The 15,166-nt window shown below is 39.5% G+C and overlaps 1 protein-coding gene across 1 annotated transcript; it reads right to left on the bottom strand.

Moving 5' to 3' along the window:
• Window positions 1–886: 886 nt before the first annotated feature.
• Window positions 887–14,554, bottom strand: LOC111235863 (cytohesin-4-like). Its single transcript, XM_022764430.1, has 13 exons — window positions 14,439–14,554; window positions 11,909–11,991; window positions 11,725–11,780; window positions 10,726–10,792; window positions 9,776–9,894; window positions 9,452–9,532; window positions 7,566–7,678; window positions 7,164–7,312; window positions 4,968–5,079; window positions 4,434–4,510; window positions 3,594–3,665; window positions 3,283–3,437; window positions 887–1,999 (listed from the first exon to the last, which is right to left on the bottom strand). Exons 1-13 carry the CDS (start codon window positions 14,455–14,457, stop codon window positions 1,918–1,920), a joined length of 1,185 nt encoding a protein of 394 aa, XP_022620151.1. The 5' UTR covers window positions 14,458–14,554; the 3' UTR covers window positions 887–1,917.
• Window positions 14,555–15,166: the final 612 nt, after the last annotated feature.

Raw genomic sequence — 15,166 nt, 5'->3', positions numbered from 1 at the left:
TAACAAACATGTAGTGCATGGCGGGCAGTACGGATCAGAACTCTGATCAGAGTTTGTTTGCTAGTCGCAGTTGTCTTGGAAAACTCAAACAAAAGCTATGTTTAAAATGCAACCCAAGGATAACTTTTTGAAATACAGCATAAATCTGCAGTTATATGATAATAATAATTAAATTTTTTGATTCTACATAAGCTTTTAAATAAAGTTTTGCTCACAACAACTTGTGAAAAGGCACGAATACAGCTGCATGTGTATGTAAACAATGAGGATTTAAACATTTAAAGGGTTTCATACAGTAGGTAAAAATGGTCATAGAGCCTTAAGGATGTTTACAATGTGTTTTTTGGTGAGGAATGCCGAATGACTAAACCATAACTGTTTAAAATAACAGTGCCATAGACCATCATGCCTTTAATTCAACACTGCAATTCCAGCTGATGTTTGCAAGCTGATGAAAACATGTCAAAGTTAAAATCAGGTTAATTTACTTAAATCTGCAGACAGAACCTGCTCCACACTGGAAATAGGAAGCCATCATTTAAAACATTTACATTTATAATTTTAAATCATAACGTAATGCAAAGCACTAGCTGGTTGATGTAGGAGGCCAGAGGAAGCTGGTACACAACCTGTGTAGGTTCGATTAAATACTTCAAATTAGCTGGTTTCTAAACTTGTGTATGTGATTTTGAATTATACCGCAAAGGTGGTGTTGGTGCTTCAAGAGGCACATGCAATGATGCAAACAGATACTATCACAGCAGGCACACAGAAAGAAGTAAATATGAGGAAGTGAGGTGTGGTCGAATGGTTTCAAAGTGCACTCAGCTGAAAACACAGCTGTCAATCTGCCCTTTGATCCAAAATCAGCATCCAGTCTAACATGTCAACAGTCACAGTTTATTAAATAATTATTTCATGAGACCAAAATGCATACAATATTTACAATGATACACACTATATGGTGTACAGTAGTTACAATGGCTTACAATATAAGGAACAGCTCAACGATTTCTTTAAGATTTTACAGCGTACACATTGCATTCGTAACAAATCAGACCTAATTCATATTGCACTTATTGCACTGCTTTATAATTAAGTGAAACATTAAAAAAGCAGGCTTCTATATTAAAAGGTAAATCCTACGTCACTCTATAAAGTATCACAAATTTAGAAAAGAACAGAAAGAGTAAATACCAAAATGCTTGAGAAAATGCATGAAATTATTTCTGTACAAACTGGAGCATCTCATAAACAAGCAGATGGTCAGATGACACCAAAACTAAAGACCCTTACTTTTGTACTGAACCTTAAAATGACCCACTGCACAGTAACAGAAAGCTGTTTACTGTTACTTTACTTGCAAGTGTCTGGGCCGTGTGAGAACTGTTAGGAAGCTGAGAAAGACACTGCTTTTTGCATTTATTTTTTTATAGCATTCATGGAAGTGCTGAGAGATCACATGCATGATTTGTCTTCATGGAAATAAATCTTGTGGAGTAGACAATCATCAACCAAATGCCACCAATCCTCTCATGTATAGGAGATATAAAAACAAGTGTGGTAAATACACAGCCACTTCTTTAATAATGATGTAAACAGAAAAATAAAAATATCCACAACCGCTGAAGAGATTTCACTAACACCATCTTGCCGACGCTCTGTGGCTTGTCACGTGAAGAAGGAGGGCAACAGAAACGAGTCAATGTTTTTCCACCTTTGACACTGTTAAGCTCAGTCTGTAAAAAGAGAAGTGGAAAGAGAAGTCCCTCTTTTAGCCCAAACAACTGCCCTCAGTGCCAGTCTGTCTGGCCTCCAGTGTCCTCGCACAGATGTGTTGCACAGTGGTAAATACAAGTGAAAGGGGGTCAAAATCCCACGGTGGTGCAGTACCGTAAGCATCCATAGGGGGACAGCTCAGTCCTGAGGCGCTTGGTTTATGACCTTCTTCTTGCGGACTGAGACCAGGTCGTAGAACGGATCTTTGGTGATACTTGCTCTGTTTGAAGTAAAGAAGACTATGATGAAGACGCTTAACCAGCAATATGGGAGAGTGTGTGTGTGTGTGTGTGTGTGTGTGTGTGTGTGTGTGCTTGCATAGCTATCTATCTATCAAAGAACAAATGGCAGTCTTAAATCTTTGCAAGGACATTTCTTTATGACTTCAAAGGAATGTTTGAAGGTAAATATTTGGTTTTAATGTTAAGGTTAGAATTAGATTAGGGGGCGAGGGAATGCATTACCTCATTAAGGGTCCTCACAAGTAGTGACACACAAGACAAGTGTGTGTGTGTGTCTGTGTACATGTCTTTCTATGGCTGTATGGACAAATTTTGGTTTGAAACCATTGTTGTGACAACATCTTGGCCCAACCTCACAAAGCGCTGTTTGAGGGGTCAAGATTTGATTTTAAGGTTGAGGTTAGAATCACGTTTAGGTTAGGGTTAGGGTATTTAATGATACTGCAATCAATATTTAAATATTACAATGGATCAAATGCATTTACTAAAGGTGTTGCCCAACTCTGTAGTTCCCCTCAGTTCTTTGGAGCGTTTTAGCATCTTTCAGCTCATTGGTTAAAACAGCGACTTTACTCTTTTGGTGACTCTTACAGTGATCATCACTGTTTCCAGAGACAGCAAGCAGCTGTTCTCAAAAAAAAAAGCTATGCAAAACTCACTGTATGCTACCCGTCTAGCGCCAAACGGCAGACAGACGAAAATAACAGTTAGCTCCGGGACATAGTGGAGCAACTAAAGAGCCCACGTACTAGAAAGACCAGACCAGAGCTAAAAGGAGAGTGAGCATTGGACTTCTATTCATCAGCCTCACACAAACATGACTCCAAATGAATGCTGATGTTTCCAAACAACATTGTTAACACTGCCAACTAGTGGTGACTTACATGCTCTCTGCACAACCTGACTTCACCCTGCTCTGATGTTGAGAGTGGACATATGTTTACCAGACTTATACCTTTCAACCATCAGAGGAAAGCAGCAACGCTTTTCCTCATCCTCTCATGCTCTGGTAACTCTCTAGCGGAGAGTTACTCTTAAATATGAAAAATAGATATGAAAAATGTTTAGGGAGTGAAGCCGCTCAATAATGATGATCACAGGCAAACAAGACTGCGGGAATGTGCATGTGGATGTGTGTGTTTTCCATGAGTGAAAATAACATAATGTTTCCTGATGTGTCTGGTGTTGATGTTATAGTGCTATTTGTGTTGACGTTTGCATGCTTGTGTGCGTGTGTGTGTGTGTGTGTGTGTGGTCTGACCTGATGGCCTCGATCCAGGAGTCTCTCTCCTCGGCGGTGGCGGCACAGATGGTGTAGGACTGATGTTTCCCCTCCACCACTCGTCCGTCAGTCTCTGTTTTACACGCTTTGATCTTCTGCCCTCGACTGTTGGGGTTGTACAGCTCCAGACAGTACTAGACGACACCGGAATCATGTGATAATCAATTTATAAATCTCTCTATTGATCTATCAAATGATCATTATATTTTATATATATATTATTAAATCTAATTGAATAAGCGCTTCAAACGTGTTTGTGATGAAAGAAAACACAGCTGGCAGGAACTTACCGGTTTGCGGGGATACGGCACTTCTCTCACACAGAGGTTCTCTAGAGGGATGATGCCTCTGGGCTCTTTATCCTGCACACGGATTAAAAAGAGATGGAGTGAGTCAGGTGATGTATCAGGAGGGCAAGAAGAAAGAGCTGAGAGAACCAATATCCTTGGCGTCAAGGAAAGAAGGGAAGCGGGAGAGACAGATGGTTTCGTAATGGCGTACAGATTGTGAAGCCCCTTGAGGCAAATTAGTGATTTGTGATATTAGGTTATATAAATAAAATTCTGACTCGACTTGACAGTGAACTATGATCTGAAATGTAACAATCTGTGACTCTACTGAAAATAAAAATGCATTTTGTTACAATTACAATTTAACACAATACAACATAATTAAAAGCATTAACTTGTAATTTGTCTGTGACAAACAAAATGTCTGTTGTTGTTAGAAACAACCAGTGAGCCTTTTCTGATCAGCCACCTCTTGGTTAATTTCTGGTTAGACTTTCAAAACTACAACTTCTCGCTAAAGGTGCCATTGATAGAGAAGAGAAACCCACGTCTCTGTGGTTCATGTTATGCACTGTGTAAGCTCTACCACACACTGTTACTGTCTCTCTAAGAGGTTTTGCAGCAACCAACTTAATTATAGACCACGAGAGTTCATTTGAAGCATTTGGACAAATGACTACTTGTATGTACTGTCTTTCTATCGAGGACGGTCTCCACCCGACTGGTGGATAAATAGTGAGAAAAGTTTAAAAATAAAAAAAAGTGAGGACAGGGCTTGAGAGACTTTCATATGTATTTTATGCCTCGATAACTTAAGAAGGAGCAGTGTGGCGGCCTTACAGTGGTGAACTCAAAGTAGTAGAGGCAGCTGTCGGTCAGGATGAACCATCGCCTCTTCCACGTCTTCACTCGGCCTCCTGAGATACAGACACAGCAAAGAAAATGTAGCTTATTAGCTGTGTTATCGGTTGTCAGTGGAGACTATAACAAGAATTCAAAAGTTGTGTCACTGCACAACAAGCTGACCAACATACAAATATTAGCGGTTATTTGAGAGGCGTTGAACTTCCGTGTTTATAAACCCATGACGCTGTGTGGTTTACATGCACACACTTAGCGTATGCTCCAATATTGGGTCATTTTCTTAGTGCTTCCTCTGTACCTTCCTGTTTTTACAACCTTGTTTAGTAGATTTGGTAGATGTCACGCAGCACACAAGAAGCACATTTAAACCTCTCTCATCTGTAGGGCCCGGTTTCATGATATTGCAGCTTAATAGGTTATAGGTAATAAGATTGTGGAATTTTGATGTTTGCATTTCTTTAAAAGCCCAAATTGTTCACTATAAAAATGTATTTTAGAGAGTTGTTTTACCAAGTTTGAGGAGCCAGCCTTCTCTGTCAGGGTTGAAGAAGGTGTGAGTCAGATCATTCCCATCATCTTCTGGGATTTTGAAAGGCTCGTTGCGAATGCTCTCATACAGTTTCTGAGTAGAAAAGAATTGAATAGTTAAAGAAAACATAAAAAAATGTTCCATCTATTGAATGTCTTGTTCCATCTATTGAACATACATGGTGAACAAAAGCCTTAGTGAATGCTTAAAGATGTCAAGATGTTATTAGTTATTACATTCACTCAAACTGAGACACCGCTGTGTGTATGTGTGACTTCGGAGTGAGAGACGATGAATCAGCCGTTTTCAGGGAGAGTGGGACATTTGGTGTGTTTATGTATCTTTAATCCAACACCAGCCCACAGTCTGGGACACTGTTTAACATTACCACCTCCTACAGCCTACTGCTCATTGTCACCTACAGGTGGAAACACTGGCATGAAAACAAATCTGGATGTGGTTGTGTGTGCGTGTTTCTGTTCTAGATGATGTGGTGATCGTGAGACAGTGGTATCATTTTCGGAAGTAAGGAAAGTACTGTGTGGTTCTGCGACTGTTTAATTTTGACACTCATTTTCTGTTTGATTTTAAACTTATTCCCTTTTACTCTATGAAAGTCAAACTAAAAACTTGACCTTGGAAAATGTTAAGAGTAAGAAGTGAAACTGGCATTTTTTTGGGGGGTTTCTAAACCAAACTCTTGAATAATAATCTTCATATTTGGCACCAAGGAGCTATTTGTTTTCTCTGCCACCATATGTGGTTTCTTGGCGGGAGCAGGTGGTGGTGATTGTCTTTATAACACAAGAGGTTATAATACCCCTCTGAGCTGCGCTACGTCTTCAGACTGACCCGAGGCTACAGTGACTCGCTATCGGAAAGAGCCAAGACGGGCCGGGGGAAGCTAGTTAGCATGCTAACTTCAGTAGAAGAAAAGATGTGATATAGACAAGAATTAACATTGGTGTTTCTTTCCACCTCTGGAGACAGCTGTTGGTGAATGAAGTTTGATACTGAATTCATAACGTTTCCTCTAGACTGGTGAGTAAACAGCTGTTAATGCTAACACTGGCTATGTAGCAATAGGAAAACTTACAAATAGCTCCTTTAAATGAAAACCACCTACACTGCATTCAGTAACTCCACCCAAAAAACCTGCACTTGAATAACACAGTAAAATTACCACTTTCTTTGGTGATTTAAAGTCATTTGAGTCATCAAAATCTTTGAAACTGGGCTTTTAGTTATTTCACCACCTAACTGATACTAGTGACTATATGTTACACCATAAAACCATGATGGCTAATATGGGTGTAAGAGTGTAACGATGGTAATATACAGTATTTTTCTTTATGTTAACAAATCGGATGAAATCCGAGTCATAGAGCTTCATCATTTTTCTTTAAAACTTTTAAAACACCTCAATGAGCCACACTGTTGCACTGAGTGACATGGTGATTCATTATGATGAACATGGGCGCTGTTTTCTACTCTCACTCAATCCCACATACACCACCCTGCCGCTATAAATACTCACTAGAGCACTGAATGTGTATTAATTCGCAGCTGAAATTAGTCCCCAACTAGTATTTATTACTATTTACTTCTGTTTGAGTAACATTTGCTACAATTCACAGTGCCCAGCTGATTTAGGGGAATTATTTATACTTTACTTTATACTTTAAAAACAGTGAATCTATATTTTTGTGACTAAGTTTAAATGATTTACAGCTGAAGAATAAATACGCTTGGAGGTGAGTGCCACAGACAGGGAAAGAACTAATACACTGTTGGTTTGGGTCTTTTCATGGATATATGTTGATGGTGTTCTTATTCTATATACATTCTTTATAGACAATTTTTAAATCTTCAGGGTAGTTATTACAAATGTTATTAAAAGGGACATTATTTGTATTTATAGTTTTGTTATTTTTACAGCTACAGATCGTCTTAGTTCCAACTTTAAAAACCCCCAAAATATAGTTGACTATGTATGATGCATTGTGCCGTGATCTGGTTGTATTGTTACACATGTAGGGGGCTAATAATCAAATCTCCAAAGGCAAAAATAGATGAACAATCAACTCCCTGAAGCTGAAATGTCAGCTGTGTTACCATCTGGATTACTGCTTCCTGGTGTCTCTATTTGGACACTGTGATTGGCTGGAGGTTCTCACCGAGAGCAGATCATTGGGTAGATCCTCTCCGTTGTTGATGCCTCTGTTCATGGAGATGAAGCGCTCCAGAGTGGTCTTGTCCTTCACGTTGGGGTTGTGGAGGCTGGTGTTCAGCATGATGATGGCAAAAGACAGGATGTAGCACGTGTCTGGTGTTTTAAAGGAAGATGCAACACACACACAAAAAAATAGGTGGAAGTGAAATATTTATAACTCTATAATGCAGTTCATATAAATATGTAGTAGAGAAAAACTCTGACAAAAGAAGAAATGAAAGTCACAAAGACAAACTCAAGTCAGTCAAACACATCCACTCTTACGCACACACAAACACAAAAACATTTTCTCACACACACGCAGTCCAGAGAGGAGGTGGACACATGCACATTTGTCGAAGCTCACCGGTCGACTGGAAGACATGAGTGTTGCAGTCACAGTAGCGCGTGGCGAAGGCCTCCATCATGCGGTCGATCTTTTGGGCTTCGCCAGGCAAACGGAAACTCCACAGAAACTGCCTGTCACAAACACACCGCCACAAAATAAGACCCCTGTATGACACTGTATACATGTTTACTGAGATGTGTGAACTGTGGCTGCCCCACACGTCTGGAGAGTGAGTGCACAGGAAATGTTATCAATTCAATACTAGATAATTAGAGTGACTTATTATTACATATAAAGTTATGTCATGCAACTCATCAGTTACTATACGAAGGCACAATGTATTTTATTTAATATTTATTTAATTTGAATTTGTTGCTGCGTATTTATTTATTTCACTGTATTTACTTGACAGATATAGTTAGTAGTTGCTTTGTGAAACATAATCAGCTAATAAAAGACTCTCTCTTATATTATCTTATAGTTATGTACTTTTCCTTAAAGGGGTGCTCCAGCTGTTTCGTATTGCACTTCCTTAGAGTTGGAGGACTTGCAAGAGACAGATTAACAAAGCTAAGAATCAACAGCTGCACCATCGGCTCTGTGAGGCTGCAGCAGAGGCAGAGATGTTGCAGCTTTAAATCAATAGTATGTGTTAAGCTTGAGCCCACATTTCCCATAATGAAACCAATATTGTCTTTTCACAGAGAGCCGTCATTTCCAGGCTAACCTCTGTTCTACAAGCTTCAATACGATCTCTGATGTAGCGTTTCTTTCATCAGTCTTTCTGAATAAATAAAGCGTGTTCCTCTGGGTCACTTTCTCTCCCTTTCCACTACAGCAGTTGCTATAAGAAACTCAAACCTTTGTGATTTTAACAAAGTTAAACAACAATTACGTTGTGAGCACAGAAAAAAAAAAACTAAACTAGGGTGAATAAACCTCAAGCGCGGGTATTTACGCTATCCTTTCATCACTGTCCATGAAACCTACAGACGCTGTCATCACAGACATATCTGAACTAACCACGATCCCACGGCTCGCTCGCAGACTCGCCTCTTCTTTCGAGCCGTGACATTTAGCCCAGGAGCGTCTGGGGCTTTGTGGAAAATGGTGTTCGTTGAAGGTCGCTAAATTTCCTAAGCACTGAATAAACAATGATGTTAGATAATTTGTCAAAAAACTGCCACTGATTTTTTTTTTTTTTAGTTATTAGCATATTAGTGGGATTTTGAATGAGGTTTTTCTTACAGCTGGAACGTCTGTTTGGCCCTTTCTCAAACAAACTTCACACCCGCGGTTTGTGATGCAGGATTTCTGTTATTGTAGCCACCAAGATAACCCTGCAGACATCAACAGGATCATTATCTCAGACCTGATAAAACCCCTGCAAACAACATCAAGCAACTCCTCTCCCAGGCCGAGTAGTTCTCCCCATGATGAGTAAACCGATGTTTACGTGTGCTTGTTTTTCGCGTACAGGCCCTTCTACTTGTAATACACGATTTTACAGTGTGGTATTGATATATATTGTATTTCTTTATCTACATGGAAGATGTAAATACTTTTTTTCCCCCCACTGCTCACAACATGCCTGATGTAGCTGCTGACATTTCTGTTGTGGCTGGTGATCTATGCTGAGTAGTAAGTGACTCTCATCTGGATTATGCAATCATGTCATACAAAAGTGGTAAAATGGTTGGTTACATCTCTTTTTGATAAATCTTGTTTGCTGAAAATCTACAAGACATAAAAAAAAAAAAAAAAGAAAAAAAAAGTAAGTTGCGACCATATCATATCATAAAAATGTGCACAAACACCCAAGACAATGTTTTAAAAGCTAGACGTGTGTTTCCTGATAAATGAAAGTCGTAGATGAGACAGGAGGGACAATGAAGAGATCTTACCTGAGGGCCTGGACCAGGTTGAGGTCGGAGAACTCGTGCAGCTCCACAAAGGCCTTCAGGGTCTGGAGGTGGAGCTCCTCCCTGTGGGAAAGAGTGGGGAAGATACATGAAACCAGAGGAAAGTGTTCACCTTGTTGGAACCTGCCTTTACAATCCCTCTGTTCCCCTTTCTTCTTCCTTCACCCCCCCATTCTTCCTTACATGAGTATCCTCTTTTCCTCTCATAGGATTAGAGGGTTAGGCTTTTCCTCTTCCCCTCTTCCCCCTCTCTTATCTACCTTGTATTTCTTCCTGCTTCCTACCCTCCTCTCTCCTCTTCCTCACCTTTCTCCAAGAAACTCTCCAATTCCCGTCTTGTTGAGTCCCTCCTCTTTGTAGAGGAACTCGGCGATGGAATGAGCGCCTCCATCCAGCAGCTTGTTCTCCACCAAGTAATTGATGCCCTGCACACGCAAACATGCAAACAAAGCAGACTGTTGCTTAGCATTTGCCAGTTCATGGTATAGTGCTCGAGACACACACTTCCTACTGTGCTGCAACTAAATGTGTCAAGTTTCATAATGATCTCATCTATGGTTGGTAAAACTGAGAGATTTCGCTGTTTCTGTAATCCCAATTCCTTAAAACCAATCTCTCTTCCTCTTTCTCCTCTGCCTGGGAGGGGGTGGCTGGGGGCTGGAGGGGAAAAGGAAACGGTGATTCAAATAGATTTGCTCTGAAAAAAATTTAAAAAAAGAAAAGATATATCCTACTGCAGGAACAACTAATGCAACACCACCTCTCTACCACACCTCTTTTGCATACTTTAACATGCTTGCATTAGTATCAGCAAGACATCAAACAGAAGAAAAAAACATTAATTAACCTCCAAACTAAAGTTCAGGTACTCTTAAACACCATCTGCAGCTCAGAGTGGACTTCTTTTTCCAGTAAGCCAAACCGATAATGCTTTTTTTGAAACTTTGTATTCGTTGTTGCAAGCATTTGCGTTTCACACAGTGACAAGCTTGACCTGCCACTGAAACCACTGAAACTTTGCTATGGGCCTGTGACGGTGTCACTTCGCGAAGTCACAGGAGCTCCAGTGTGGTTGAGAGGGAGGAAGTCCACACAGCGACATGCAAGAGAGCTGCTCGCTAAAGCTGCTCAGTCGAAGATCAGAGGCACTCCTTGATAAACTTTTTAAGAATCGCAAGAAGTCATTTCTTGCCAAATATTATTATATTATATTATATTATAATATGACAGACGTGTGCACACACTCCTGAGCTCACCTTTTTGGGGTCCATGTTGAATTTCTTCTTCCCCTTTGAGGAGTGTTTGTCCTTCTCCATCGTCTTGCTGCAGGAAAAGTAACATTGAAGAAAGACAAATGAGCATTCATGAAGAGTTGTAAAATAAATAAATGATGCAGTTTATTAGGTACATCTAGCTAAAACTAATGCTGTACTAAATGCTGATTGGTTCAACTGTATGATCATTGTGGAGGCTGCAGTGTGTGGTGCTGTTGAACAGTGCTGCATTATACAGAGAGGTGTGTTATTTCCTCATTGATATAAATGGGGCAGATGAAATTAAAGAAGCATCTGTCTGTATGAGTCAAACTGCTGCCTCCAGAATGGTCACACAGTTGAATCAGCACCTCTCTGAAACAGTTTCAACAAGAACTGAACATTATAACCTTCAGGAAGGGAGCATTTACTGTAGGACTGTTGTCTTGGACTGTATTGGTTTTGGCTGGGTGTACCTAATAAAGTGGTATAAAGTGTATATTCAGAGGCAGACTTCTCTTAACAACACAAGTTATGTTGTTGGTATTAAAAAAGGGTCTTAACTCTAATTATAATCATTTTACACCATCAATAGTACCCACACAAATTTGGAGGAAAATAAACCTTAAATCTTAAATCGACAGCCCCCTTTTCAAGTTAGCATCTGTACCAGGAACCTGAGCCAGTGCATCTTTAATGAAAAGCTGGAACACGATGCTGAGGATTTTAAGTCCATATTCTTGGGGAAATTGCTCACATAAAACAACAACCTCACCTCCCACAAGGTTAAGACTCATGGGAGCAGACGCTAACACTGTGGTAGTTGAAAGTTGTTGAAAAGCCACAATTATGTGGCTTTAATGAATCACAAAGGAGCATTTTGGTGGATGTTCAAAAAAAAAAAAAGAAAAAAAAGGAGTTCTATAAAAAAAAAAAAAATACTACACTGGTTTGTAAGGTAGGTGTTTCAACAGGTGCAGGGTTTCCCCAGAATAAACTCACTTTTCCTCAAAGCTGAGTATTTCCGCCATTACGTTGTCTATCTGCATCTTCAGCTTCTGGACAGGGCAGAATGAAAGAAAAACATTTGTTTCCTCAGTATTAAAAGCAGGACAAGTCACTTAAATTAAAAGACTGACAGAAAAGGCAGATGTCTGACTACCATACTCGCGTTAATGTGTGTTACCTGGATATCATCCAGAAGGTCTTCCTTATACGTCTTAATGCTCTCAATCTCCATCTTCTCATCTGCTGTAAAATCTGAGGAAACTGATCAAAAATCAGAACAAAAAAACGTTACACTGATTCTCAGAAACTCAGGTTTCACTCACAATAAAGATTCAGTTTTTCACATTTAATAATAAGCCACACAACTTTCTTCAAATCCGTTGACATCCATTGCAGGCTTTCCTTTTGAAAGGATTACACTTTGTGAACCAAAGAAAATGTTTGGTTTACAGAGTCAAGTCCATGTCAGTCAGTATGATATCCACTTTTGAATGATTTGAATAAAAATCTGCATGCGGTATCAGTGTATTGTACATTTACAGATAACCGCGGCGCAGGGGAAGAGAGGTTTCTCTGGAAAATATGTGATACAGGTGTTGTGGTTTTTTGCATTTCTTGAAAAACACACATTTAGACATGAGCATGCAAACACATGGATCTATATTCAGACTAACAGCTAAACAGGCTCCTGCCATGTCGCCAGTCTGTCAACCACCGTCACTCCCCACTCCCAATAAGAGGGAAGCTGACAGACGCACAGATGTGATGATGAAACAGTGACACAGTCATAATAAGAAATCACCATCATGACTGGTAAATTGGTTTTGATAGAAGGTTGCTAGGTTATCTCCACAACAGATAACATCTCCATCAACCGCCACCAATGCTTGGTTCTGAGTGACAACCTGCACTTGGTTTCTATATCAACAATCCCATATGGTCACTGCATCACAGGTGTTATTGTCCCAGTGAACCAGAGTTCCCTGAACTTGATACTGTAATAGTAATAGTCAGAGGCCATTTTTAGATTTTAGATTTTCATTAGATTTCTTGCTTGAGGGACCTGAAGAGGTGAAAGTATCTCGTACTTCACAAAAAAAGTAGGAAAAAACTCAGAAAAAATGCTGATTTTTTTTTCCCGTATACTTTTTGTCAAAGGGTGACCATTCAGTTTTATCTCGGGGGTCCCAACCCTCATGCTCCTGGATACTTTGCTATGCGCAATGCTAGCTTTTTATATTATTTTATAAAAGTCATGTTATCATTGCTTGTAATGATTAGAAAATATTAGAGAATACTCCTGGTCTGATGCACTTGTTTCCTGAAACAGCAGCTTGGAGTAATGACAATAAATCATCCATCCATCCATCCATCCGTACATCCATCCATCCGTACATCCATCCATCCACAAGCTGCAAGTTTACTTATTGTTTCCATGCTTGACTTTCCAGTAGCATCAGATTTGAACGCACAACTGCTCCACAGTCAACTCTTAACGCACTGCTGTTACAGCATCTCACAAGCACTTTGACTTCTGTGATTGGCTTAAGAACTATTGCACAAAGGAACACCATACCCTTAGGTTGTTTTCTGCAGAGTACCCTGTCTGCAAATTGCTTACTTATAACTGTTGTCCTACTACTTTCTACAAGCATAGGCTAGTCAGCTGAGGCTGTTGCATGTGAGGAAGGAGCTTTGGGTAAAGTTAGAAAGCTGCTTTGAATTTCAGCCAGCAGAGGTTCTCACGAGACAAAAACAGAAGTAATATAAATGTACATGTATCTCTGAGCCACGCAGGTGATGTCACGTTTAAGAACAGCTAGAACTGATTGTTACACTTAGCTCATAAAGTTAGAGACACCGACATGTAAGTAAAAGTTTGCAGTTTCTTTCTGCACTGACAAACAAACCTTGCAAAAAAATAAAGTTAACAAAACGGTTACACTTTGTGTAGAGATCTGTGAGCTGTCTGGTGTTGATGATGTGACCACAGGACTTCCACTTCCCCACCCTTCCTTTACATCTCTCTTGTGCAACAAGCTGATGTCATAAATCATCAAACTCCTCATTTTACATCATTTAGACTTTTAGTTGAAATCTATAAAAAAAAAGCCTGTGGACCAAAAGTTACTTGATAGTTTGACTTTTAATAATGGATGGATGGAAACCTCTATTTATATATAATTATCGGTGATGTGCATAATGGTGATATGAGTTTGAATGTCTCTTCCCTATTTCAGCGCTGTGTGCCCAGTTCATTATTTCACCACAAGCTGCAGATGGTGATAAGGGTCTACCAAGAACTGTGCACCAGTGACCTAAATAACTAAACACCAGCTGCTCTGACAGTGCACTGACAGGTCACACCAGAAAGAATGAAGCTAATTCTTAATTTCACAGCTTATATCACAGCTGTTTCTAAATTAGAAAGCTGACATTGTGAGCAGATAGAAGCTGGGGACACTATATAGGGATAAATAATAACAGGATAGTTTGATAACTCATCAAAAGTTGGAATACATTAAAAACAATATAATCATATTTCATAAAACAATCTCTTACTCCTCAACTTAAAATGTCAAACAACATGTATTACACAAGTAGAAAACAAAGTGCCAACAAATGTTTTAAAGTCTTTGTGGAGATTTAAAATTAAAATTAAAATATGAGGAGCAGCAATCAAAAGACAGAAAGAAAGCAGGTCTTACCCATTTGGAAATCAGTCATTTATATCCAATAAAAAAAAAAGAAATAGGCACAATATGAACACAGTTAGAAACAACTAAGTTGGAGGTGTCAAGATATGCAGGCTGCTCGGCACATAGTGCAGTGTCACTTGAATGAAGTAGATGTTCTCTTTTAACCCCACCTCTTCCCCATCCATCACTTTGTCAAGCTGAAATTTTCATGAAGCCAGAATGAATGACAAAGTAGACCCTCCTTCAAAATAAAACTGTTATTTGATGATTTATTAAGTGAAGTGAAGCAATCAAGGGGAGGTAAGTTGTGGTGTTTTTTAAAAAAAAAAATCTAGTCTCACAGTAACAGCAGAAGAAACAAGAGAAGTGGTCTAAAGCAGTCTAGGAAAGCTCAGGTAACAAAATAATACAGGCTTTTAATTTGCTTCTTTTTTTTTTTTTGCATTGACAATAGTTTCTCTGGATCTGAGGTGTCTTGAAACACTGGTAGCACATCCTCTGTTGTTATGAGGTAGAAACGAGAAACTATGAGTGGAAGTGACAGGGAGTGTTTTGAAATTTGCTCGGATGATGAATCTTGGTTGCAAAACACAGCATGGGCCAGGACGTGAGTTTTGACAGCCCAGAATCGCATCACATGGTGAGGTAAGCATTGATCCCCTGATACCTATCAGCCCTGCTGTTGATTCTGACAGGAATATCAACCATTTGGTGTTCTTTGATAAAATTTTAACTGC

This window comes from Seriola dumerili, unplaced genomic scaffold (assembly GCF_002260705.1).
Source record: "Seriola dumerili isolate Sdu_G_001 unplaced genomic scaffold, Sdu_1.0 BDQW01000538.1, whole genome shotgun sequence".
NCBI classification, from domain to species: domain Eukaryota; kingdom Metazoa; phylum Chordata; class Actinopteri; order Carangiformes; family Carangidae; genus Seriola; species Seriola dumerili.
This window is presented reverse-complemented; position numbering and strand designations above follow the sequence as displayed.